This window comes from Manacus candei, unplaced genomic scaffold (assembly GCF_025592945.1).
Source record: "Manacus candei isolate 608988 ecotype Guabito, Panama unplaced genomic scaffold, ASM2559294v1 h1tg000084l, whole genome shotgun sequence".
NCBI classification, from domain to species: Eukaryota; Metazoa; Chordata; class Aves; order Passeriformes; family Pipridae; genus Manacus; species Manacus candei.
In genome coordinates, this window is record NW_026138132.1 from 728,349 (window position 1) to 754,429 (window position 26,081).

Sequence of the window (26,081 nt, forward strand, 5' to 3'; positions counted from 1 at the left end):
TCTGATCAAGTTCTTGTTCCTGTTATAATTTCAGTTGCTTTTTTCAGTCTCTGAGGAGGGAAGTTCCCTGTGTATGGAAAGCTCTCAGCTAAGGTGTTGAGATGCATAGCTTTGGGAGGGTGAGAATTCCACGTGGGCAGGGATTTGTGGAGATCCCTGTTAGAAGAAGTGTCTGTGGGACGCATTAATGCTGTTTCAAACCCAGACCTACAGGGCACAGTAACCCTCCTGTGTGCCCACACAGGCAGAACAAATACCATGGGGCTGTGTTTGCTTTGGAAGGGCTGAACTGACCTTGTGGGAAGCAAACAGGTGTTTCTTACCTGCAGGTCAGGTCACTGTGTGTTGCTTCTTGTTGAACATTGAGCTGCTTTAGATGAATGCCAACGCCTTCTCCGAGCCAGCAGTTGAGTTTTGGAAGTCTAACTTTGATTTAGTTGGATTTTGGTGTTTCAGTATGCACTGGAACTCTGAAGGTGTGTATGCCAGTGCTCAGCTGGAATCTCATTCCGTGAGTAACCTCAGGCTTTGGAGGTCTGTTGATGCTGAGGCTCAGAACCACATAGTGCTTTATATTAAAACAAAGTGGGAGGGAGACATGGATAACCCTCCTCATGTAGCTGCTGAGAGCCAGTGAGTGCAAACTCTGCTCTGGTTTTCTGAGGAGGGAAGAGGTTGGGCAGCTTCATCTGAGGCTGCTGCAGGACATGAGGGGGTTTTCCAGCAGCTGAGGTGGAGTGACCCACTTGCTTACGTTGTGCCATTGTCAGAGCAGCCCATGGCTCAGGTCCTCCTGGCCTAAGGGCTACTTATGCCTCGAATTTTAGCAAGGAATCAGAGAGGGAGGAGGCAAAGAGGTTCCTCTGTTGTTTGAGGTGGTGTTTCTGGCTCATGCAGTTTGCAGTGACCGTGGTGTCAGGAGAGCTCTGTGTCTCCTGTGTGCTGGAGGGTGAAAGTGCTGTCCAGCTGCTTCATGTTGAAATAACCCTTCCTAGTGCAGAACTGGGAGGGCTGTAGAGAGTGGTGGGATTTTGGCACCATTCTGACTTTGTGACACTTGGGCTCAGTTTTTGAGCACTCATATTTCATCTTCTGATATTTCATTAAATGTCTTGGAAAAGAAGAAAGTGGTCATGTGAAAGATGTGTCAGTAACCCTTTTTAAAAGCTCAGTAAGACCAGTCTTCTAAATCCACATGAAGGTGGTTGCTGAGTGGAGAGTGGGACATTGGTCTCAAGATCCCTTTTTTCTTCAACAGTTTAATTTGCTTAATTATTGTTTTTTAATTTACACTGACTTCTTATTTCCCTTCCCCTGCCTCTAGGCCCTATGAGAAAAAGGGAAAGCTAAGGATGCTGGAGCAGAACAATGGATTTCTCTTTCTCTTTCATGCAAGGGATCATGGGAAACACAATTCAGCAACCACCTCAACTCATTGACTCCGCCAACATCCGCCAAGAGGAGGCCTTTGATGGCAGCAGTGACATTGCTGAGGATGGGGGCCGGACGCCGTACGAACCGGCGCTGCAGCAAAGCTTCCAGTACCCCACGCCCACGGCCGAGGAGCTGCCCCCCATCACCAACGGGTACCCCCCGGCCATCGGCATGTACGAGCCCCAGGCCAAATACCAGACGTACGCTCAGTATCCCAACGGCTCGGCCAACGGCTTTGGGGCGGTCAGGAACTTCAGCCCCCCGGAGTATTACCAAATGGAGAACTCCAACGCGAGGCCGCACGAGGCTCTGGAGAAACCTTCCCCTCCCCAGCCGCCGCCTCCAGCCCCCCCCTCGGCTCCACAAGTGGGGATTCCAAAGAAGACTGGCTCACCAGAGATCAAACTCAAAATAACCAAAACTATCCAGAACGGCAGGGAATTGTTTGAGTCCTCCCTGTGCGGGGACCTGTTGAACGAAGTGCAGGCGAGGGAGTACGCTAAGGCGAAACACGAGGGGAGGAAAGAGAAAAGGAAAAAAAGTAGCAAGCACGACTCTTCCCGGTCGGAAGAGCGCAAGTCGCACAAAATTCCAAAATTAGAACCAGAGGAGCAAAATGTAAGTGGAATGCTAATTTCAGCCATCTGTACCCCTGGTAGTGCTGCTGGAGCCCGGCAGGGTTTGTCCTGGTTCTGGCTGGGCACACACTGAGTCCTGAGCTTTCCTTACTCCTCAGATCCTCGGGAGGAGGCTGCCAGGAGCTGTGTTTGTAGGACAGCACAATGTTGGTTAAAAGACTGCATATGAAAAATAAACGTTAGAAAAGGCTATATATTATTTTCTAAATATTATTCAATGATTTAGCATGGTTAGAGCTTGCTGTGCTCTGGCCAGTGTTGAAGATGGAGCTTTGGGAAAAGCACACGTGTTCCTAAAATTGCCTTTCAAAATAGTGCTGGATTATTCAGTGGAAAGTCAGGTTACTGGGGGATATTCAGCACTGTGACATTTAATTAATCTTTGAAAGATATTCTAAATATTGTGGTGTACAAGACCAAGAGCTGTGTAGCATAGGCAGACCTAGTAAAAATGAGTATTCTAAAACAGCAGGGGAATGAGAAGTACCAGCTGACTCAGCACACTTTGGGAAGATTCAGTATTGCTCTCTGTTCCTGTTTCTGTCAGGTTTTATACCATGTTGTCCACATCCAGGGGATGTACATCAGGTGGTGTTAACTGAGATTCCAGGAAGCAAAGACACGAGTTTACCTCCCTGATCTCTCCTTCTTTTTCTTTCTGTTTCATAAGCTACTTCGGTACTTCTGTTTCCCTTTCTCTTGCTTGTTCCTGCCTGCTCTGTGGTGCTGGTTTCTGCCTCTCCCAGTTTGAAGGAGCGGGTGGCAGAGAGGCTGGCGAGTGCCCGGAATGGGGAAGTTGTTGTATCCAGCCAGGACAGAAATTGCCCAGCACAGGCTGGGCTGTGCTCTTACAGAACATAGCTGAGTTTCTTGTAAAAAGCCTTTGGTGCTTGTTGCTTTCGGGAGGTTTGGGAGGAGATCCTGTCCTGCAGGGATCAGGGCTCTGATCTGGTGGAGCGAGTCCTATGCTTGATGGAGTGATAGTGGTGGCAGTGTTTTCAATGGAAGATGGGCTGGTTTCACATCCACACCCTCACCAGGAGTATTTACAAGTTTATAACTGTTCCACCTTGCTCCTGGGAATTGGACTCTCCCAGACACCAGGTTGATGATGTGTCGAGATTTTGAGCATCTACTACGTTTGAGTATCATAGTTGACTAACGAAGCTCAGTAAGGTCTTAATAAACATTATCATTCAAACTTGGAATGGACTGTCCACTTAAAATCTGAGCCATCCGTGGCTGCACTGGGACAGGAGTTTTTTGCTCTTGGAGGTGCTGTTGGAGCCCCTGTGAGGTGACTGGAAGAGCTGCTGTGTCCCACTGGCAGCTGCTGCCAGGAGGCACTTCCCAAGTGGCATCTCCCTCATGCTTGGGCTGTACTTGCTTTCTGGCCTCCCCTCCAGACTCTGTCACCCCACATCAGACTGTCCCCCTTATTACCAGGAAATCCTGTTCTCTCCTGAAGCTTCAGCTGTGCCTGTTCCTCTGTTTGGCTGCTGTTACCTGCTCATCACAAGAACGGAATCTTCTGTCTTTTCCAGCCTGCTGTCTTTCTCAGATTGAACTAAAACCTTTTCCCTCAGATTCCAAGTTCCTAGTCATTTGTGTCATTTGGTCTTGCTTTTGTCCTCCTCATGGCTTCCATTTCCCTTTCCAAAGGTGGTGTTGCAATAAATGTTTCATGGTACCCACCCCTGTCCCAGACACAGAGTGCTGTGACAGGAACAGGGTTTTCTGCTGGTGGTTTTCAGTATGAGTTGGCTGGGGCAGTCTCAGGTCTGTCCTCCCACCAGTTTGCTTTCCACTGCATGACTTCATCTTCATGTAACTTTGTCATCTTTAGGGTAAATGGTGTTTTATGTGGGACTCGCCACGTTACTGTGGATATCCTCACATGTAGTTCTCAGGGGTTTTTTGAAGCTGTGTATTATTTTAGGAGGAGAGTTATTTGGATTTGCTGTCCCTGAGTGTATGTTCTTCTGTCACCTGTTACAGGAGAGCATTGTTGTATGCAGGTGTGATTGTAATGTAAATAGTGTAGGGGAAAACAGGTATTTTTTGATTGTGATGTTCCTGTGTTTTGAATTGGGCACAAGGAATCGCCATGGTCATGTTTTCTGGGTTCATGGTTGCCTTTCTCTCAGTGATTAATTTTTTTCTGCCTGGTTTCACTATTATCTTGTGTTGTTTTACTGTCCCCTTACCTTGTTTGTGTTTGTTTTCCTTTTTTCTCTTCGTTGTTACCCATTTCCTAGAGACCAAATGAGAGGCTTAGCACGCCCTCAGAGAGACCAAGAGAAGAAGCCGTGCTGGAGGAAGCCCCGGTTAGTACATGCACCAATTAACACTTTTGGAACTTAAAGAATGCTACTATTTTTTGACTATTTATTCCACTGATCCCTTAAATTGTGTGATAAATCAGTTGCCATTTCTTTGAAGCTTTTACTAATCGTTGCTGCATTAATGCATCTCTCATTGTACTGGATTTATTGCTTCATTTTATCTGAAAAGCAACATTCTTAACCAATTTAGGAAGCAGAGGTGTTTTTGGGGTAGTGGTGGGGGCTGCTCTTTTGTGTCTTGCTTTGTCAGTGCCTGTGTTGTGTAAATCCCAGCTGTGTGCAGCTCCTTTCTGTCATGAGTCTAAGAAATGTTTCTCTCGTGTTGGATTATGGAACCCCAGAGATACCTGAGAGAACAACACCAGGTCCCAGTAGGTGCTGTGTGCATCTCTGAGTGCTCTGAGTCCCCTCCTGTGGATTAATCTGGTGTTTCCCTTGCAGGTCCAGCAGCTCTTGCCGTCCCTTCCAACACAAGCCCCCCATGACGTCAAGTTCCAGGTTGGCGATCTGGTTTGGTCCAAGGTGGGGACGTACCCGTGGTGGCCTTGCATGGTGTCCCGTGATCCCCAGCTTGATGTGCATACCAAAATTAATACAAGAGGTAAGGGAGGAAGGTCTCTGCTGTAGTGTGTCCTGTGTCTGTAGCTGCTCCTGTGTTAAAAGTATCTTTGCACTGCCCTTGCGGGGTTAGTTCTGTGCATGCTGAACAGGTCAGTCCTGACGTGCCCAGAACTAGCATCTGGTAAATCACCTCTGCAGAGGAACCTCTGCACACTGGGCTTGTGCACGGGTGCTTCTGCTTTTCTCAAGTCAGTGAGAGAGTGTTCAGTGAGGGCAGGGTTTGCTGATCTTCCACCTTAAACTGTTCTGGATCCAGCCCCGTTGGATTTCTGCACTTCAGCCAGGTACTTCGGCCAGCAGGAGTGGAGCTGTGGGGGGGAGAAAAGCTCAAGCTGAACAAGCAGAGCAGTGTTGACACAAGTGCTGACGGGTGTTTTCCCTTTCAGGTGCCCGGGAATACCACGTCCAGTTCTTCAGCAACCAGCCGGAGCGGGCCTGGGTGCACGAGAAGCGCGTCCGGGAGTACCAGGGGCACAAACAGTACGAGCAGCTACTGGCTGAGGCTGCCAAGCAAGCCAGCAACCACTCCGAGAAGCAGAAGGTATGGGGGGCACTGGCTGTGGGGAGTCCTGTGTCATCTGCAGCTCTGGAACTCTGCAGTGCTTTGCTCTGGGAAGGGCTGGCTGACTATCACTGCCAGGAGTGTTTCTCACAAAGATCATGGAAATGTTTCCATACTCTTATGACTTTCATGTGAAAAGGCTGAGAGCTGAACCTGCTTTGTTGGCTCCTCATGCAGCATTGGCGATAATCTTACATCCATATTAGCATTTTAAATAGAAACAGGGCCTTATGTGTTCATTATTAGCCTGTTCTTTGGAAAATACATTTAAGGACATTATTCCAACCCCTAATACTAGCAGATATGTTCCTTTCCCATTGTTGTATTGGAAAGGAAGTGTTAGCTATAGGAATTACTTACTGTGTAGATGAACTGCTTCAGTCAGTATTTATGCTGATCAAAATATTGATGTGGAAAGAAAAGAGTGTTTATGGAAAAATAAGGAGGATTGAAAAAGTGGCTAAGTTAGGATGAATTCTGTCTCATAATGGAATTATAGATTGAATACTGCCCATACCTGGCTTTAGTGAAGTCGTAACTCAGGGCAGACACTTAATTGTGATGGTCTTATGATCCAGCTTGAGTGTCTGCTTGTACTCTGAGCAGGGAATTCAGTGTCCATCTGTCAAAAAATACCCTGTGAACGGAGAGCAAACTTCAATCTGCTGCCTGGCAGTTGTAAAGACCCTTGGGATTGCATTTGAAGTGCTGTAGTGGCAAAAGTCTTCAGTGTAATCAACTGTTTGTCCTTGTCCCTTAAGATCCGCAAGCCCAGGCCGCAGAGGGAGCGAGCTCAGTGGGACATTGGCATTGCCCATGCTGAGAAGGCACTGAAGATGACCCGGGAGGAGAGGATAGAACAGTACACCTTCATTTACATAGACCAAGAGCCAGAGGAGGCTTTGGCCAAGGCCAAAAAGACTGCTGCCTCCAAAGCCGAGGCCAAGAAGAACCGGCGGCCGAAGCCGGCGCTGAACACGCAGCCGGAACACGCCAACGTGGTGGCAGGATCGTCCCCTTCCAGCGCCGAGGCACGGAGACAGGGCCAGAGGAGGCAGTCCAGTGTGGAGGAGGAGGAGGCACCTCCCGTGAAAATCGCTTGGAAAACAGCTGCTGCCAGGAAATCCCTCCCAGCTTCAATAACCATGCACAACCTGGACCTGCAAAAATGTAACATGTCTCCGGTTGTTAAAATTGAACAGGTTTTTGCCCTTCAGAATGCTGCTGGGGATGGAAAACTCATCGATCAGTTTGTTTATTCCACCAAGGTACGTGGTTGGTGTGGTGACCCTCTTTCGTTCCTGAATTATCCCGAGCCTGCCTTACTGGGGAGCTGGAACTGTGTCCACCAAGCTTTCACCATCCATGTTCCTTTCAGTGGAGAGATTAAATCTAACAGCTGTGACAGCTGAACCTTTCAGTGCACTGAACCCCACTTTCAGTGCACCTCTGGCAGTAACTGCTTTGCTGGTGGCAGAGCAGCTCCTTACAGATGGTCACAGTTTTGTTTGCAACACCCAGAAATTATTAAAGCTGTTTCACTCCAGCTTCCTAGTTGAAATAATCCAGAAATTCTCTGGAAGTCTTAAAATCAATGGTTTTGTGGGAAACAGATAAGATGACAAAACTGTTAATAATGTACTAAAAAGTGATAACTACATTCTGTGTAACAGACTTTTAAATTGAGTTCTGCCTCTGAGCTTCCTTCAGGTGCACAGCAGCTTCCCACAGTCAGTGTAAGGAAAAGGCTTAGGACTATTTCTCTGCCTCCTTCTTCTGCCTCTCTACCTGGAGAGTGTTTATTTCATCCTAAGCCCTATAGAGAAGGTAATGTTTAGAAAAGTCACTGGAATTTTTTTTTCCTTGTGTGTAAGGGGAGATCGAGAGGGGTGGAAAGTTCTGCAGGGAGGTGACTCCATAGTAGATTTATCCTGTGTATGTGTTGGGTTGGAGAGCATTGATTGTTTCTGTTCTGAGATTCAAGGGCAGATCTATTACCTGGTAGCAACACACAGGGGAAGATAACCTTTTCCTTTTTTTTCTTTTCAAGGGAGTTGGTAACAAAACAGAAATAAGCGTCAAAGGACAAGAGAAACTTAATTCTTCATCGGCTCAGAGGAGTGAAAAAGCAGCAGTGCAAAATGCATCCTCTCCTGAGACAACTTCTGGGTCAGCAGGTAGGGAAACTGCGGAGTGCTGGTCTGAACCTGAGCCCTCAGCCTTGAAATTCAGCATTTTCTCCTCACTTAAAAATGATTATTAATGTCTTTCTGTTTACACAGTAGTTGTAACAGGCATGGCTAATGGCACAGGCGGTGAGCCCAGCACACACAGCACGGCTGTGGGGTGGGATTGGTGGTTTGGCCTCTGAACTTTGTGTCTGCAACTTACAGTCTGAGTCAACACACTCGAGGATGGATGTCCTGTGCAGAGCTGATGGCAAGCTGGTTTAGAAGACAACACAGTGGATGTGTGTTAGCAGGGTATTGCCATGGCTCGTGGCACCAAATGTAAAGTACAAGAGCTGGGATCAAAGGAAGAGACTGGGGAAGTGGCACAGTTCAGTAGGGAATGGCTGATTCAGGATGGGGCTCCCTAGGCTTTGTTGTTGAGTTCCTGCGTGGCCTGTTCAAGGACAGGGATTTTTTTAAAACTGCTTCAACTAACTCCATCAGCCAAATGAGGCAGTGCTTGTCCTCTGAAGGCATCTCAGGGGCCCCATCCTAAAGCACTGAGTTTTGAAGTATCAGCTCCGAGGGAGAAGAACCACTGAAGCAAGTAATGGAACTTGGGCCTGAAAAAGGAAAGCCTGGAATGAGCTATTTGAATCTCATAATGTTGCCAGGTGTCACTTCTGCTTTAACTATCCGTCTGTTTGGTTATTCCTCCCTTTCCAAACATGAAATAAATGAGATCTGGAGTCAGAAACCTCAGTGGTTTGTGTCCATGAGTCCTCTGCAAACACCCTGCAGGTCCTGTCTGTGTGTAGTTTTTAGGCAGGGCTCTTTGACAGGCACTGGTTTGTGGACTGTTTGGGGCTGAGTACTCCAGATTTCCTGGGTGACTGGAGTTTCCCCTGCTGTTGTTGACAGTGGTGGTTCTTTCCAGCTGTAGTTGCTCTGGCTGCTTGAATTGCCTTGCAGCAGGAGAGGCCATCACTGTTCTGCTTCTCTCTCTTGGCATCTAAAAGCTTCACCTTCCCAAAGGCTCCTCAGACACAGGGGGTGAGAATTCTGAGCCTCTCCTTTTTCATTTTCTTAGGATTTTTGGATACCTGACACTCCACCTGCTAACACCCTGTAAGTGCCTGAGCTTTCCTGCAGTGCACACTCCAAACAGTCACTCTCAAAGCCATTTCCAAAGTCCAGTTATTGGTCCCCTCTCGTGGAACATGACTGCCAAGTCCTTTTTTCAAATGTGAGCTCACTGGAACTTCAGAATCCCGTTGTGGTAAAGTATTTCCCAGACTGACTCTGGGAGTCCTTATTGATAACCTTCAGTTAGATGCACAGAATTCCACAGTGCTGGGAAAATAGTTCTGTTGCTTGAAATCTGCTGCTGGGAGAGCAGCCCTGAGCACCCCCAGTGCCTCTGGCCTGCACAGACACCGAACTAGATTTATCTGTAGCAAGGCAGAGGGCTGGTCCAACATCTGTCCTGAAACTCTGGATCAAAACAGGAGCATTGTGGAACTGATGACTGGATCCTTGGAGAGCGGGAAGAGGAGGAAGTGCCCATTGCACTGATCAGTGTTGCTGTCAGCCAACATCAGATGTGCTGGTTCTGGAGTTCTCGGGTCCAGGGCTTGATCTTAATTCCTTTGCTGCAGTGAGGTGGCAAAGGCAGAAAATCCCTTCTTGATTACATGAACTGTTTGGTTGCACCTGCTCGAGTTTACCTGAAGCTGCTTCAGGGGATTTTGACCACACACTGAGGTGCCAGAAGATGTTTCCCAGCTCTGGTGTGGAGACCCACTGCAGCTGTGGGAGTCCCTGAAGGGATAGGGCTCATTGGAACCAGAAGTTACATGTGGGCAAACAGGAAGGGTGTTGACCTGAGTCATTAATTTCTAAATTATTAATAGCTAATTGCTATTATTAATTAGTTAGTATGCTTTAAAAGTTTTTTCCTTTGAAGAAAAACAATTTATCCCCTCAGAAATACAATTATTGTAACACAATAACTTTTCCAGCTGGATAGTTTAGTTACTGCCCTGCTCCGGAGCCATGCAACTGTGAGAAAAATGCTCAACCCATGCATCAAGAGCAATTTTCATTCTTTTCTCTGGAGTCCTTTGCAAGGCTTTCTTTTAGTCTGGTTCAAGCCTGCCTAGCTCTCTAGATACTTTATCTCCTGACAAGACCAGGCAGGTTTACAGCTCCTTACAGCTCTGGCGCAGCTGATTCCTGCTCCCAAGAGTTTCCAGTTTTGCTTGGAAGAATACGGAGTATTTCACAGCTGTGTCTTCTTTAGGAGAACCTCCCCCCCAAACATAAACCCAAGAATAATGCTTCCCAACAGCTCACTGGCAATCCTCAGGTGCCAGTTTTCTCTCAGCTCCAGGTGTGTGCTTGTTCCAACAGCTGCCCGTGGTGTTGAGTGTTGTGTGTGTGGTTCTTGATGTGTCCTTTCTGAAGGTGCTGGAGCACAAAGAGTTAGCTGCCAAAAACCCAGCAGCTCCTCCTTCCATACCACAGCAATCTTCATTAATCTGAGTTTGTTCTCTCTGGTAACGTGTTAAAAAACTCATTTTTCACGTTCGTTAACGACAGTAACATGTCGTGGTCACTGCTTCTGTTTGTACTGAGCTTTTCTTTGCCTCAGAGCCTTCAGGTGAACGTTGAGGTCTGGTGTGGCTGCAGGTGTTGCAGTGGGGGGCTGGCTGTAGTTCCTGTGTGACAGAGGCTGTTGCCCCACAGAGGGGGCACAGAACTGGCATTTTGGGGAAAAACTTGAAGCTGTGCTTTGCTTCTGAAATTTCTAGTTTGTTTTCACTGAAGGAGTTGGTTGTGGCTACCTTCCCAAAACGCCAAAGATGGACTGCTTGGTTCAAAATTAACCAAGTGAAGACTGGGCCTGAGAGGTGTGTTGTGGAAATCTGTTTGCCCTAAGCTGGATTCCAGCTTTTTGTCCCACTCTGTTATTGGTGTCTGTTTTCTGAAGCTGATCTGTCTCTGGAATCAGAATGTGTGTCTGCAGCCACAGCACCAGCTGGCCAACAGCTTGGAACTGAATTTAAAAATAAAACATTCAAAAGAGGACAAAGTCTTGGTTTCATTCCTTTACCTGTTGATTTGGTGTTGCACACTTGCTGTACCTCAGAAATACAAGGAATCATGTAATGGAAACCTTTTTTACCTTCTTCAGGTTCTGTAGAAAAGAAGCAACAGAGAAGATCGATTCGAACCCGCTCAGAGTCTGAGAAATCCACCGAAGTTGTGCCAAAGAAGAAGATCAAAAAGGAGCAGGTTGGCTTCCTCCATGTAGAGAGTTAAAATATATTGTATTCATAAATGTTGTGGCTTATATTGGTGCCTTTTTATTTTTCTCCATTTTTCCCCATCGGGTTTCGGTTTGGACTATCCTCCATGAAATCCCCCTGTCAATGCCATTGCTGTGACTCTGCTACTGGCATCCTCTCAGTATCAGTCAGGCTATGGAAGTGGGAACGCAATGATGGATGACTCCTAACGAACCTGCCATGTTTCCTTTGAGATTTCTGTTCTGAGCAAAATGGGTTTGTTTCAGTGATTTCTCTTGGATGGAATTTCCACCAGGTTCCTTCCTTTGGCTCTTGATTTAGCTGCTGGTTTGTGTTGAGGTTTTGTTTTTCAAATGAAGTTAGAGTGACTAATCTGACCACTTCTGAAAATGGACTTTAAGAATGATTTTATAGATGAATAGTCAGACTTTCATGTTGGCAGACATCAGCAAAACAGATCTGGATACACCTTTTCTTCCTGAAATAGCTCTAACGTGTACAGGGCATTCCTTTAATCTGGATATCAGACAGACAAATGTTGTTGCTTTAAAAAAGAAAATGATAAAAAATTCTGCATGGAAGTGAGTAGGAGAGTGCAGTGGATGGACAGAAATATTAAAACCTGAATACACTTTTTAACAAGTTTGTCAAAGTTGTTGGTTCTTCTCCTTACATGGTCGATTTTCCCTCTTCAAGGGGCTCTCTGCCTGAAAGCTGAGAATTTTATATGAATGTTTCATAGTTTAGCTTCTCCCAGTGAGAATTTTTAAAGAGGGACAGTCAGGATGAAGATTTATATGGGAAGGGGAAAAATGTTTTTATCTCTTTAATTTATTCTTGGCCCCTTGCGCTTTGTTTTGCACTTCCTTCACTTCAGAGACTGAAAGTGAACCCAACTGCTTTTTTTTCCCCCCGCTGTTTTCCCTTTGATGCCTCAGCATTCCTGCACTGGTGTGCAGCAAAGGAGTGAGTGCTCCAGCTCGAGACAGTTTCTTGCTGAAACTTTAAAGCAACTTAAACGTTGGGTGTGAGACACCTGACGTGGTCCCTGGAGCTTCTTGGCACGAGGGGTTGCAGCCTCCCCCTTTCAAAGGAGTTATTTTATGTTTGTAAATGTTTCTTAATTTAACAAAGGTATAAGAACCAACAAGATGAACTTCATGGATCCCAGGTAGCTTCGTGTGCTTCTCTGACCTGGCTAACTCAGTCTGTGGACATTAATTAAAGTGCTTTTCTCAGGAGAAGTATCTGACTAAAGTGAAACCCAGGGGCACTGTAATGCGCAAAACTTTGAATGTATTAAGTTATATTTAAGAGAAAATAATTTTACTAACTTCTTACAATTATGCAACAATATTTGTTACCCAAACTCAAGTTTTCTTGCAACTGATTCCCCAATTAGTCTGCAACAACTTGGTATAAAATTATAACTGGAACGAGTACAATTAATGGGAAAAACAAAATGTTGATGCTACTGTTACAGTGACTAGTGGAGAAATAAAAGTGATTGTTTAGATTTTATATTTGTATTACAAAATGTATCCTATACAAATCCTTCTATTGTATGTTTTTACCTATTGTACAACAAAATAAAATATTTTTTAAAAAAATTATAGAATAATCCTTAAATATTTACTAAATGTGTTTCTCCATGCATATGTAACCGCATTGCAAAGAAATAACTTGTAATTCTTAACCTTAAAAACAGGACTTAGGCAACAGCTTTCTTCTATAATTGTTATCCAGTCACCAAATTCCCACGTCTTCCATGTATGTTGGCAGAACAGTTCCTAACCTTCTCCGTAGGGTCGAGGGCTGGAAGTGCTTTTGCGAGATTGTAAACCTGTCCAGTTGTGTGTCGAAGTGTTTGTGCCCTCAAGTTCCAGCTGTGTAGAGCCCTGCACCCGGCCGGGCCCGTGCAGCGCTCTAGACAGGGAGGAAGGGCTGCAGGAGCTCCAGGGAGAGCTGGTGGGAGCGGCCCTGCACTGTCCCGGTGCCAGCCGTGCAGGGGGCCGTGTGCTCACAGCCGGGGGGGAACAGAGCACCAGGCTTGGCTGCCCCAAGGCCCCGCTCCTGCCTGCTGGCCACGGATACAGCGTTCCTGTCACCCTCGTGCCCAAAGGGAGAGAGCGAAAGGACCTGGCCAGGGACCTGTGGCTGCCGGGGCTCCGGGCACCGGCCTAGGCAGGAGGGAATCCAGCGGGACGCGGAGGCTCGGGCTGAGGAGGGGATGGCAGCTCCCACCCCCCGAATTCTAACCCCTTGAACTGACCTGTTTGCTTTTTGCTCCTAGGGAGAAACGTTCCTCCAGTTTTAACTGTGGATTTTCCTATTCAAACAGGTTGAAACGGTCCCACTGGCAGCAGTGAAGACGGGATTGCAGAAAGGTGAGTTGCAGGCAACTCATCACCCTTGGGCAGAGGCTTTGTTCTGTGTCAGCTGCACTGTTGGTGCTCTGTAGGGCTGAGCATTGGGGTGCTGAGCTCGGCTTCTCTGGTGAGGGGGTGTTTGGGGTTCTGTTGCTGGTGCTTGTGCATTGCTGGGGGAGGGATGGTGTCTGTTCATGTGCTGTAAGCACCCAAATCCTTCTGGACATTTCTTAGAAGTCTTTGCTTAGCCAAAGTTGAAGATGGATGATGAAGAGGAAATCACCTGAGGATTTATGCTCTTTTAGAGACAATTTAGCAGCTTCCTCCACTGTGTCAGCATGTTCAGAAGTTTGTCAAAAACTCTGCCTAAGGTGGTTCTCAGTTAATGAACTTTTCAGGGAGAATTAAATTAGTAACAAAATTGCAAACTGAAAATTAAGGCAAATAATGCATTCCAGGCTCTCATCTTTCTTATTCCTTTGTTATTTTTAAGCAAAAAGTTGAGAACATATATTAAAACTAATTTCAGCGTGTTGTGTTAAGGTGCCAGCGAGATTTCAGACTCCTGTAAGCCCTTGAAGAAGAGGAGTCGTGCCTCCACAGACATGGAGCTGACCAACTCTGCCTACAGGGACACGTCTGACTCTGATTCCAGGGGACTCAATGATTTACAGGTAAAGATGTGTTTGTTCTCACAGGGTCCTGATTAAGCTGTCAGTGTATAACAGGCTCTTCAGTTAATTAACCCTGAATATGTGAATACGTCTCTACAGATTTTGTGTCTTTTATTGTCTGAAAGCATAAAGCCAGGTCTGTTTCCTTCTAATCCCCTCTGTTGGGTTGATACAAAAATACAGTCTTTATTTGCGAGTTTTCCTACTCCTTTGCCTGGCAAAGCATTGGTTTAGTTCACAGCTTGCTCTGTGGAAGATTTGAGATTCTTTGGGAACTGTGAGACTCTGCTGTGTCTGGTATAAATCCTAGGGTGGTCTGGAAAAGTAAGAGAGCTCTTCGGGGTGTTTTGCTTGTACGGGTGAGATGTATCAAGAAGGCAGCACTTGTATCACCCCGGAGAAGTTCAGCACTTTTCCAGGACCTCTGTGTCTCTTGATGTATCAGATGGTCCTCTTGGCCACAGTGACAGAGATATTTTTCCCAGTGTGGTTGTCCTTTGGAAGTGTCTGGTTTGAGTGCCGTGGGCTTTCCCTCTTTGTAGGGCAGTTTTGGGAAGCGCTCGGACAGCCCGTCAGCCACTGCCGACGCCGATGCCTCGGATGTACAGTCAGTGGACTCCAGCTTATCCAGGAGAGGGACTGGCACAAGTAAAAAAGACACTGTTTGTCAGGTAACTGGTGGTACTAGGAAGTGATGGATACTAAATATGTGTTCCTCCTTTTCTGTTTTCGTATTACGCTGCTTTGTTTTAACTGCGTCTTCTAACCATGTCTCTCAGATAAAATATCCAGGATTTTAGGATTTATGCTCTGGAAATTATTCATATGAAGTGATCATGAAATTATTCCTAAGCCCTCCTGCATGCCAGGAAGCTCAGAAGCTGGACAGTGTCTAATCCAGACCTGCAGCATCTGTAGAAAAAATAGATGCCGTTTTCTGCTCCATTTGAAGATTTTACGTGGTCATTCAGGATAGGGCAGAGCAAGGATTTTCCAAGAGAAAATCCTGGAATCTTCTGGCCAGTTTCCTTGTCAGTAGTAAAGGACATGAAGAGCAAGAGCAGCTTGTTCCCTGAAAAAATGAAGGAGTGTGGGTGGATGCTGTAGTGCCTGTTCCCAGGGCAAGGTGCAGGGAGTGCTGGGATCGTCCTCAGCCCAGAGACTTCTCGTAGCTCTGGAGCGCTTTCCAGCCCGTTCCTGTTGTTAACACCTGGCAGCCATTGGCACTTCAGGGTGTCAGGTACCCCGTTCTGAGCTCTCTGCCCGTTCCAGATCTGCGAGAGCTACGGCGAGTCGCTGCTGGCCTGCGAGGGCGAGTGCTGCAGCGTGTTCCACCTGGAGTGCCTCGGCCTGAAGGCTGTGCCCGAGGAGAAGTTCATCTGCGCCGAGTGTAAGAACGGTGAGTGTGTTCCAGTGCCTGGAAAACTGGGAGGGATTTCCATCTTTGCTCAGGAGCTGCGTTCTGGTCAGAGCAGGGTGGTGTGTTCCAAGGGTTTGGGAGTAAGTTTGGGTTGTGCCAGTACTTTTTTAACCTCTGAGGCCAGGTTCTCATTTTCTGCTTAGCAAGTACCTCGTAAGAAAAAAAGTAATAAACCGCTTAGGGTTTTACTTGGAATAGGAGACTTCAGTGTGAGCAGCAACTCCATGGTTACTGTGGATCACCGTGTGCCCGTTGGGAGGGAAGGAGCCTGTGTTACTCACACCAGTGTAACTCCGTTGGCTTCAGAATTTTTTTTACAATACAGTACCTCAAAGAGTTGGCCATTATAGTTGTGCTCCCTTATTCCATCTTTTCCAAGGAGAACACACGTGCTTTTCCTGCAAGCTCCCTGGCAAGGATGTGAAGCGCTGCTCCGTCAGCACCTGCGGGAAGTTCTACCACGAGTCCTGTGTCCGCAAGTTTGCCACGGCCCTGTTCGAGTCCCGGGGGTTTCGGTGCCCACAGCACTGCTGCACTGCATGCTCCATGGACAAGGACATGCACAAAGCCAGCAAAGGTGAGGGCAGCTGCTCCGAGCAGGGAGGAGGCTCAGCTGTGTCACCATAATAACAGTCGATCCAATTCCACGCTCTAACACAGCAAGGAACAAAGGTTTCCTCCTCAGTGAGTTCACTGAGATCTCTCTGGGTGGGAAGCAGCTGGCAGCCCAAGACTGCTGTGGAGTGTCCCTGGATCCACGCTCTTGTCAGCTGGTGCTGCTGGGTTTAAAGGAAGCCAAGGGTTTGTAGTGCGAGGCCAAGGAATGTTGGTTTTTAGAGACAGTTTGTAGTGACCTTTAGAACAATTATTTTTCGAGGAAAAAATCCTTTTAGGAATGAGCGAAAATATTTAAACAAAACAGATGGACTCTAGAATGATGAAAGTTTTTCTTAACAATTTTAAAGTGAAAGTTAAGAGTTAATAGCGAAACTTATTAAAAAAAAAAAAACAGCCAAACGATGTAACTGTTTCTTTTTACCCCAGTACTGGAATAGACCCAGCCTTGCCTCTGCCTGTGGGGAATTCTGCCCTGTCCTGACCTGGTCCTGGGTGGGACTGGAGGCCCTGGCTCTGGGACTGGGCCTGCAGCTCCCGGGCTGCAGTGGCTCCGTGCCCCGGTGACTCTCTGTGTTCTGTCCCAGGTCGCATGGCGAGGTGTTTGCGGTGCCCCGTGGCCTATCACTCGGGAGACGGCTGCATCGCCGCCGGGAGCTTGTTTGTGTCATCCCACATCCTCATCTGTAGTAACCATTCCAAAAGGACTCACTCCTCATCAGCTGTAAATGTAGGCTTTTGTTTCGTTTGTGCAAGAGGTGAGACGCTCGGTTTTTCCCTGCTTTATGGTTCTGTTGTCACTTGTGCAGTTCAGTGATAAAAATTTAAGTGTTTCACGAGGAACTCCTCCCTTAGGGTCACTGGGGCTAAATGCTGCCTGGGATTTTTTATTTTATTTAATTTCATTTTGTTTGGGTCAACAGTTCTCATGAGATTCCACTTGCTGTCCATAACATTTGAAAGTCAGAAGCAGTGATAGGCACTTGGGCTGACTTGTTTTGCCTGTAGGGAAAAGTGAATCCCAATTCCTCAATTCCAGCCATTGCACACTGAGAATGGCTGCTGGGTTATTAATCACTGTATTAAGCAGAAGGGGATTCTTTCACCACTCACAAACTTAAAACTGTTTAAAATTTTAAGGCTAAAAGGTAGGATTTACTCATGAACTAGAAAAATTCATTTTAATTTATAACTGCCATCACATTTGAGAACTTTGAAAGAAAACCTTTAGCAGTACTGTATGAGCAGGTTTCATGCTGGGCTTTCCTGTATGCCAAAGTTCTCTTTTTTTTTTGTCCTTTTACTTTTTTCCTTTTTTTCCCCACTTGCTCTTCAGTCACCAGGGTTCTGCCAGAGCACAGCTTAAAAAAATGTTGGTGCATCAGTTGCTTTGGTCTCAAAATTCAAAATTACTGATATCCTTAGGTGTTGAAATAATGCTAATATGTACCTTCTACCAAGCTATGTGGAAAGAAGTTGCTTTTTTTCCTAGAGCCAGAGGAGAAACAGTAAAAACAGTTTCTGTGGGAGGTAGAGCAGTTCCATAATATTTTCAGCCCTTTGGTTTTATGTTTTTCTCTTGGTTGTCTGGAGTCAGGCTGGTTCCAGGATCAGATAAGTTTTCTATGGACCTTCCTGGTTTGAATGTCAGATTAGGGATGTCTCATCCTCAGTGTTTTGTTCTCTGCCACTTTCAAACCATCGTTCAGCTGTGGTATCAAACACATCTCATGATACCAGGGAGCTAAATCCATTCCTTTGAGTCCTTTGTTAACCTGTGGGCTGCCAATCCAGGTGCCTGAAGCTGACCCAAGATCCAAATATCCTGGAAGACCCTCCTTAGAGGTTCCCCTCCTGAGCCCTGGCAGATGGAATTCCCTGGCCTGTGTGTTCCCTGAGCCTTATGAGAACTTGAACAGCTACAAACCACTGCTGCTACCTGAATCCTCTGTGTCTTACAGCAACTCTCTACTTGTTCTTCCAGAACATTCTTGTGCGGTTTCTTTCCACTAGGCCAAACTGGAATGAGGAGCCAGAGTGCTGAGAACAGCACCTGGGGCAGGAGCACTGAGCACCTGCTCAGAAAGGAACAGGGAACTCAATGCTTTAGAGATCCTTGGGCATCTCTTGTGTGAGAGCGGGGATTTAATTAGTGTTAGTTGCTATCAGAACCAGGGACTTTGGATTTAGGTGCAGTTACTGAAGTGAGGAATGTAGATGTGAGACAATCTATAAAATATGGAAACTTGCTTATGGTGAAGTACTTGAAATGTGAGCTACTTTAAGACTTCTTATCCACCCTCCCGTGGTGCCCTCCGTTAAGCACGTCACAGTTCATGATGGCATGTGTAGGTCGTCCTTGTTTTAGGAATCCTCTTGAGGATGTGTGTCCAGGTGGGCTGACACTGTTCTCCTTACAGCACTATTTTAGCCACCCTGTTCCAAGAGCTTCTTTACAGCCCTCAGCTGTGTGTCCCCCAGGGAAAGAACCGGGGGCTCTCTCGGTAGCTCATCTTTCCTGCTTCTTTGGGGCTCAGTTGCTCTGCTCTTCCCGTGAGTTTCTGGCCAAACGCTTCTGCTCTGTAGCTCTGGGCTCTCACCTGGGCTCTTTGGAGCAACAGGAGAATCTCTTCTTGGTGGAGAAGGACAGAAATGCACAGGCCTGGCTTGGAATGGGGCACGCAGGGAACGCCGTGCTGGACTGCTCTGGAGCAGCCCTGGTGGGCAGGGTCAGGAAGCTTCACCACCACGGGCTAGGACAGAACCTCCCTCTGTGCTTCCCCCTTGGTGCCTTGCAGAACACTGACCCCCCTCGTTGTTTTCCAGCACAGCTACAGAGGCAAAACCCCTCTACAGCCGAGATCTCAGGGGCAGGTTTGTAGCGAGGGATGGAGAATTCTCTTACCCGAAGTCTGAGTGTTCTGTTTGCAGCCCCAGCTCCGAGCTCGATCCTGCTGCGCTGACCGTCACCCCCAGCTCTGCAGAGGAGCTTCCTTTTGCCATGTGGGAGGGAGAGGGGAGCCCACAGATCCAACTGGTGCCTTTCTTGTGCTTTTCTATAGATGCACAATTGAGGGGTTAAAGCACAACTGAAATTCAACTTAGAAGCACCTTGTTCAGCACAAGACTTTCCAGTCGAGTCTCTCCAACACAACCTCTTTGTTAGCAAAGAAACTTTCTGTCAGACTTTCCGTTTTCTTCATTTTATCCTTTTTTTCGTTCCCACATACGCATTAGAGGTGGTCATTGGGTTTATTTGATTTTTCCTCCATGGAATCATGGGTAGTTTCATTGCAACTCATCTCTTTCTGTTTGTTTCGTATAGGGCTGGTAGTGCAGGACCATTCAGACCCCCTGTTCAGTTCCTATGCCTATAAGTCCCACTACCTACTGAATGAGTCAAATCGTGCTGAGTTGATGAAATTACCTATGATTCCTCCTCCTTCGTCAGCTTCCAAAAAGAAATGTGAGAAAGGTAACCAAAATAGTTTCTTTCTCTTTAATTTACTTTTGCTTTTTCTATTTTTTCTCTCTAAATCAACGGAGAAATGTCTGCTTGTCCCCACACTGACTGCTTTCAGTGACCTTCACTCATGGTTATTGTGAACCTGTGTTCATGTTGGCAATTTTTTTTTTTAATTCATTTTTTTTTAATTACAAAAGGGCTTAAAATAATTGCTGTCACTAAATTCTCGCTGGAAGAGGTTCAGTCACCCTGTATGTGGCCTGACCTGTTCCAGCTTCAGGGAGCTGGTGTTTGCTTTTGCACAGCAATGTGAAGAGGAGGCAAATGGATCTCGATACTGTTGCAGTTCAGTGTTTCCCTGGATGATGTAAAACCACTTCTTAAATTGATTTGAGGTGTGGAAGGAGAGGGGGGATGTGCTGGTTCGGGTCTTGTGCAGAGCCTGAGAGAAGAGAGGACATTTGGGGCTGGACAAGGGAGGGTGCTGTGTCCATCCAGAGGGAGAAGGCAGCGAGGTTTGACCTGTGTGTGTCCCCTCTAGTCCCTGGGCCTTGTGTCCCACCTCCACCACCCAAATTCCCCACAGAAATTTGATTCCCTGAGAGTGTTCACAGCCAGTGCCCCATTCCCCAGCCCAAGGCAGGTTGTTCTGAGCATCTCTAGAGCGATGGCTTCCAGTAGTCCTGTAATTCCTGAGAACAAGAATTATTTTGAGCCCTGTGCTTAGCTTGAGCCATATCTGCCTAATGCATCCCGAGAGCAATGTTGGGTTTTTTCTTGCTCAGCACTGACAGTTTTGTGTTCGATTTTGTTTGATTTTTTTGCATCTCTTGACATTTTCCCATCTCGGATAATGTTTCAGTAATTTGTCTGTACTTCCTCTGAAATTACATTTGCAAAAAAATACTTAAATACTTCAAAAATCTCATTGTGGGTTTGGGGAGCTCTGGAGACTCCTTATGGCTGGATTTTACTGGTTTTAGCAGAGGAAATACAGTGTTGGTCATGCAACTGGATTGTTTAAGGAATGCTCATTGTGACATGCAACGATCAATCAATGCAACAATATTTTGGGAAGTCTATAGGTGGACAAGATTTTCTGATAAAGGTTTGAAAGTGACTATTCACACCTCTTTTGATATTGTGATTGAAAATTGCTTTGAATACTCTCAAGTCTCTCCCAGATTTTCCATGTAGACACAAAAACTTGTTAATTTTTAAATATACATATATCTATTAAAATGTATATAGATATATTTATATACCTACATATATAAAATATTATAATATATGTAATGTATCGAGTCATATTGTATGAGTTACTTTGCTGAGGGTGGCTTAGAGATGTGCTGTGGCTCTCCACACCTAATACAGCTGCCAAAATGTGAGACAGGCAAAACAACTTTTGCCCAAATAAGTGTAAACCTCAGAAATTCACATGAATCTCCACACTGAGGTTCCCTCTGTGCACCAGGAATTTTGGGATGGGGACAACTCATGTGTGTCTCATTGTGCTTTATGTACTGGGCTCATCCTGGTAAACCTCTTCTTGTGGAATAAACACACTTTTATTACAATTCTTTTTCCTGTCCTTGCTGCAGAAAAGCATTGATCAACCTATAGGCTGTGGGGTTGGTACTCACTAATGATTGCTGGGGATTCGGTCACAACAATGTTGATTGAAAAAGGATTCCTTAAAAACGTGGGGGGGTTCTCGTTGTTTTGGCCGCCAGCAAGGGAATCAAAGCTGGCAGCACTGCTCTCAGCTGCAGTGCTTCCCTCAGGGATGGTGCTCCTCCTGCCAGTCACCTCCTGTTGAAATCCTCAGCTGCTTTTCTGTGTGTCTGATGCACTTAAGAGTCACGACTTGCCCTTAGATGAAGCACTGCAGTCCTTTTTTTAACCAACATTGTTAAGTTTGACTCGATCCCTCTCTTTTGCCATTTTTCTGTGGGGCAGTGGGAATGTAGAGCGGATGATTTAAAGTGAGTGTCGATTGCTGTGCACCGGGGGAGCAAATCCTGACTTCTACAAACCAAGCAGGGCTTCTTTGTTTCAAGGTGGCAAACTGTTGTGCTGTGAGTCCTGCCCAGCTTCCTTCCACCCCGAGTGTCTCAGCATAGAAATGCCTGAGGGATGCTGGAATTGCAATGACTGTAAAGCTGGAAAGAAGCTGCGGTACAAGCAGATCGTTTGGGTCAAGCTTGGGAATTACAGGCAAGTTCACCAAGGGGGTTTTAATGCTGTGGGGGTTTTAATGTACTCTGGAATCGCAGGAAATGAAGCAGCTCAGTTGTCGTGAACAGGTACTGGAAATACAGTAATTCATCTGCTGTGTGTCAGACATGGATGTCACCCTTGAAATGCGATTCTCCTGCTGTTCCCAGGCAGGGATGGACACGGGACTGCACTTCCCTTTGCTCTGCAGAGTGTGATCACGACACAGAACACCAGGGGCTGGCTTGGAGTCCTAGCTGGTGTTTGCTTTGCTCACCTGCAGCAATACAGGTGTTTACAGGGCATCCTAGAAACCCACTCTCAGGCCACGGATGCTTTTCCAAAATTTGGAGCAAGAACTTTGCTTGTGTTTTTGCATGGAGCTTCCTAGGTGTTGCCAGAGGGAGCCGTGGCTGCGTGGGGAAGGAGTTCATTTCCTTATGAAAGGAAAACTGGCTTTTACTTCTCAGTCCCATTAGGGAAGGTGGGAAGCTCTGGTTCGGGGAACTTATATTGTTCTTTTTTCTCCTCCTCTGCAGGTGGTGGCCAGCAGAGATCTGCAATCCCAGGTCTGTGCCTCTCAACATACAGGGCCTCAAACATGATATCGGGGACTTCCCAGTATTTTTCTTTGGTTCACATGACTACTATTGGGTACACCAGGGCAGAGTTTTCCCTTATGTTGAAGGAGATAAAAGCTTTGCTGAGGGGCAAACTAGTATTAACAAGACCTTCAAGAAAGGTAAAATCAAACAAAGTTTATAGTGGTTTATGACAAAAATTCCACGTGTTTGTGTCTCCATCACCACTTAACCTGCATGGGATTATTATGTGACTAGTGTTCTGTGTTCACGTGAAATCCAAGCATTGTGTCGATCCCTTGACTGCAGATAAAAATGTGTTTCTTTAAGTGCCTACTCATTGTGTGTTGTTGTGGGCCAGTTCAGTTCTTCCACAAACTGGGAAATGTTAAGATGGAGCTTGGGCTCTGCTGCATGGGATCATTGTTCAGTATCTCGGTACCTGCTGAAAGTACCTGACGATAGATTCATGATAAAGAGCAATAACTCATTTTTAGCTTGTCTTTTTGTTAATACAGTTCTATTCCTAGCATTAAAAAAAAAAAAAAAATAAATCTAAATAGATACATGTACATGTTTGATTAGCAGCAGCTGGGGCTAATTGCTCTCTGTTCTGAACTCCCTGCACAGCACTTGAAGAAGCAGCAAAGCGCTTCCAGGAGCTGAAAGCACAAAGAGAAAGCAAAGAGGCATTGGAAATTGAAAGGAATTCAAGGAAACCTCCGCCCTATAAACACATTAAAGTGAGTTGGCTTCTTTCTTTTCTATTTTTAACCTATGTATGAGTAAGTTGACCTATGCATGAGTAAGTATGCCCAGAGAAGTTTTGGCTGCCCCATCCCTGGCAGTGTCTAAGGCCAAGTTGGGCAGGGCTTGGAGCAACCTGGGCTAGTGGAAGGTGTCCCTGCCCATGGCAGGAGGTTGGAATGGGATGAACTTTAAGGTCCCTTCCAACCCAAACCATTCTATGATTCCATGATTCTGAGTTAAACCAGTGCTTGCAGCAATTGAAGCTTAAAGAAATTCACACAGATCGTATTGCTGTTCTTTTCACCAATACTTTGTTCTGTCTTACAGTGCCATTAAAACACAGGATGGAATCATTATTTTCTTGCCTTCTCATGTCAGTTGTTGACTCTTTGTTCCTTGTGCATTGTCTTCACCCTCTGTTCTTCTCCTCCTTTGTTCCCCAGTCCAACAAGGTGATAGGGAAGGTTCAGATCCAGGTGGCCGACCTGTCGGAGATCCCCCGGTGTAACTGCAAGCCCTCGGACGAGAACCCGTGTGGGCTGGAGTCGGAGTGCCTGAACAGGATGCTGCAGTACGAGTGCCACCCCCAGGTGTGCCCGGCCGGGGAGCGCTGCCAGAACCAGTGCTTCACCAAGAGGCTCTACCCCGACGCCGAGATCATCAAAACCGAGCGCCGCGGCTGGGGCCTCAGGACCAAAAGGAGCATTAAAAAGGTACAGTGACCCAGCACAAAGGCTGTCACAGCCATCTCAGGGTGGGGCTGGGTGAAAACATGGCATTCTGCACCTCCAGCGAGTGCATTGTGAGTGTTTTAACCTTTTAGCCTGGCTGCACCCAGGGCTCGACATTGACTCCTTGTGTCACGGTGTCAGTCACGTCCCAGCTCTTCTGAGTTCCCTCAGGACACCTGTTGGCTTGTAGGGCTACTTTTAAATGTGAATTTTAGCCATTCATTTTATGAAACTTAAGATTTTTTAAATCTGTGTTTCGTGAAAATGAAAGTGAAGTATGTAATGAAAATAATTATTGTTACAGTTTCCGTTCCTGAGGAGTCCGTTAATATTGTCACATTGTCCTTTTTAAAGGAAAACAGGAAAGTTGTAAGGATTTTAGGGAACTGATGACTGTCTTGTCAGTGAGTGCAGGAACAGGCTTGGGCTCTGCTGCCTTTTATTCTGAGGGGGTTTATTGCTTGGACAGCAAGTACCTGGTGCACATATTCCAGTTGTGCCTATGAGACCATTAAAGTGTAACACTTTTTGTGATGATTAGAGTGGGTTTTATAGGAAATACTTTCCTCGTGAGTAGGGTGCATGGGTTTCTTATGTTTGTTCTCCTTCCCTCTGCAGGGTGAATTTGTGAATGAGTATGTTGGGGAGCTCATTGACGAGGAGGAGTGCCGGCTGCGGATCAAACGTGCCCACGAGAACAGCGTCACCAATTTTTATATGTTAACTGTGACCAAGGTGAGTATTATTTATTGTTCCTTATAAACTGTCACTGGTCAGCAGGAAACCTTGTTTCCTTTGTAAATACTGAACACATCTTTGTCTTTTTCCTTGAAGGACCGAATAATAGATGCTGGCCCAAAGGGGAACTACTCCCGTTTTATGAACCATAGTTGTAACCCAAACTGTGAAACACAGAAGTGGACAGTGAATGGTGACATTAGAGTTGGACTGTTTGCTCTTTGTGACATTCCTGCAGGTAAAAGGATGGCCCTGTTTGTCATGTTTGCTTTTGTCTTGCGATGGCCAAGTTCCTCACTTGGAATCATGTTCTTTTTCTTTAAAGTTACTTAATACCAGAGGCGTGTTTAGGAACTTTGTCATTCGTCGGAGTGGAGACAATATTTAGGTTCCAGTTTTAGCAGGGGTCTGAGGGTTACAAACACTGATAAATTGTCACTGTCACAGGCCTGTTGCTCCTCAGTGTCCGTGGGGGTGAATTGGCTTTCTCTGACTTGCAGGAATGGAGTTAACGTTCAATTACAACCTGGATTGCCTGGGCAATGGCAGGACCGAGTGTCACTGCGGAGCAGAGAACTGCAGCGGCTTCCTGGGAGTGCGTCCCAAGGTACCTGGATGAACAGGGAAGCTTCTCCCAAATCTGGAAACTTCCTAGGGCAAAGAGAGGGGGTTGATTTATTTAACTCTTTAACCTATGTAGTACTTTCCACCCTTGGAAGTCCCTAAGGATTTTACAGTGTGCCCTGCAGTGCTGTTGTGTCTGGGGGGAAGTTGTTAATTTACCAGACTGTTAATTCAGAAACATCTGGATGGGCACTTCTGGCTTTACAGCTTAACAACTTTTTTGAGTGGATCTAATTTAAGCAGAATTCATGCAAATAATAACCCAAAGTAGATTTTAATGCCAGGGGTTTCTAAGTGACCGTGTGCTGTGATTTTGTCCTTGTTAGACAGCGTTTGCAACGGCAAATGAAGAGAAGGTGAAGAATGCAAAGTTAAAGCAGAAGAAACGGAAAATAAAAACAGAACAGAAGCAGATGCACGAAGACAACTGTTTCCAGTGTGGAGATGGGGGAGAGCTGGTCATGTGTGATAAGAAGGACTGTCCCAAAGCGTACCACCTCCTATGCCTTAACCTGACTCAACCACCTTTTGGTAAGAGCAGCTGTGTGGCTCTTATTCTTCTTTTCTTTCCTGCTGCAAGACAAATGTTTGAGCTGAAATTCAGTGTTTATTTGCATGAAGGCCAGTATATTTGCTTTTGCAATACCACTCACTTGTAGCAGTACAGCAGGTGACTGTTTCTAAATAGAACTGATGGGCAGAGGCTTTGTCATGCTTTCTGATGTTGTTCTTGGTGCATCTCTTTCTTGGATCCAGTTTCCTCCTCTTACTTTGACTGGAACACAAGCATCATCTTGGTGTCCCAGGGTGACCA

At 46.2% G+C, this 26,081-nt stretch overlaps 1 protein-coding gene across 3 annotated transcripts in view; it reads left to right on the top strand.

The window, feature by feature from the left end:
* The window catches only part of NSD3 (nuclear receptor binding SET domain protein 3), a 36,660-nt gene that overhangs the window by 4,530 nt on the left and 6,049 nt on the right, over window positions 1–26,081 (top strand). The window contains exons 2-23 of one of the 3 annotated variants that reach the window (XM_051811984.1): window positions 1,325–2,052; window positions 4,331–4,399; window positions 4,859–5,018; window positions 5,425–5,579; window positions 6,362–6,868; window positions 7,651–7,777; window positions 10,968–11,068; window positions 13,424–13,469; window positions 13,995–14,125; window positions 14,668–14,796; window positions 15,398–15,524; window positions 15,925–16,122; window positions 16,748–16,918; window positions 19,486–19,635; window positions 21,687–21,843; window positions 22,383–22,585; window positions 23,055–23,167; window positions 23,618–23,887; window positions 24,524–24,640; window positions 24,740–24,881; window positions 25,144–25,250; window positions 25,594–25,798. In XM_051811984.1, coding sequence (XP_051667944.1) covers window positions 1,369–2,052; window positions 4,331–4,399; window positions 4,859–5,018; window positions 5,425–5,579; window positions 6,362–6,868; window positions 7,651–7,777; window positions 10,968–11,068; window positions 13,424–13,469; window positions 13,995–14,125; window positions 14,668–14,796; window positions 15,398–15,524; window positions 15,925–16,122; window positions 16,748–16,918; window positions 19,486–19,635; window positions 21,687–21,843; window positions 22,383–22,585; window positions 23,055–23,167; window positions 23,618–23,887; window positions 24,524–24,640; window positions 24,740–24,881; window positions 25,144–25,250; window positions 25,594–25,798 — 4,069 coding nt within the window. In that variant the 5' untranslated portion in view covers window positions 1,325–1,368. Of the gene's footprint in view, window positions 1–1,324; window positions 2,053–4,330; window positions 4,400–4,858; window positions 5,019–5,424; window positions 5,580–6,361; window positions 6,869–7,650; window positions 7,778–10,967; window positions 11,069–13,423; window positions 13,470–13,994; window positions 14,126–14,667; window positions 14,797–15,397; window positions 15,525–15,924; window positions 16,123–16,747; window positions 16,919–19,485; window positions 19,636–21,686; window positions 21,844–22,382; window positions 22,586–23,054; window positions 23,168–23,617; window positions 23,888–24,523; window positions 24,641–24,739; window positions 24,882–25,143; window positions 25,251–25,593; window positions 25,799–26,081 lie in introns of those variants that run through there. The other 2 variants (XM_051811985.1, XR_007908410.1) reach the window with 2 other exon arrangements.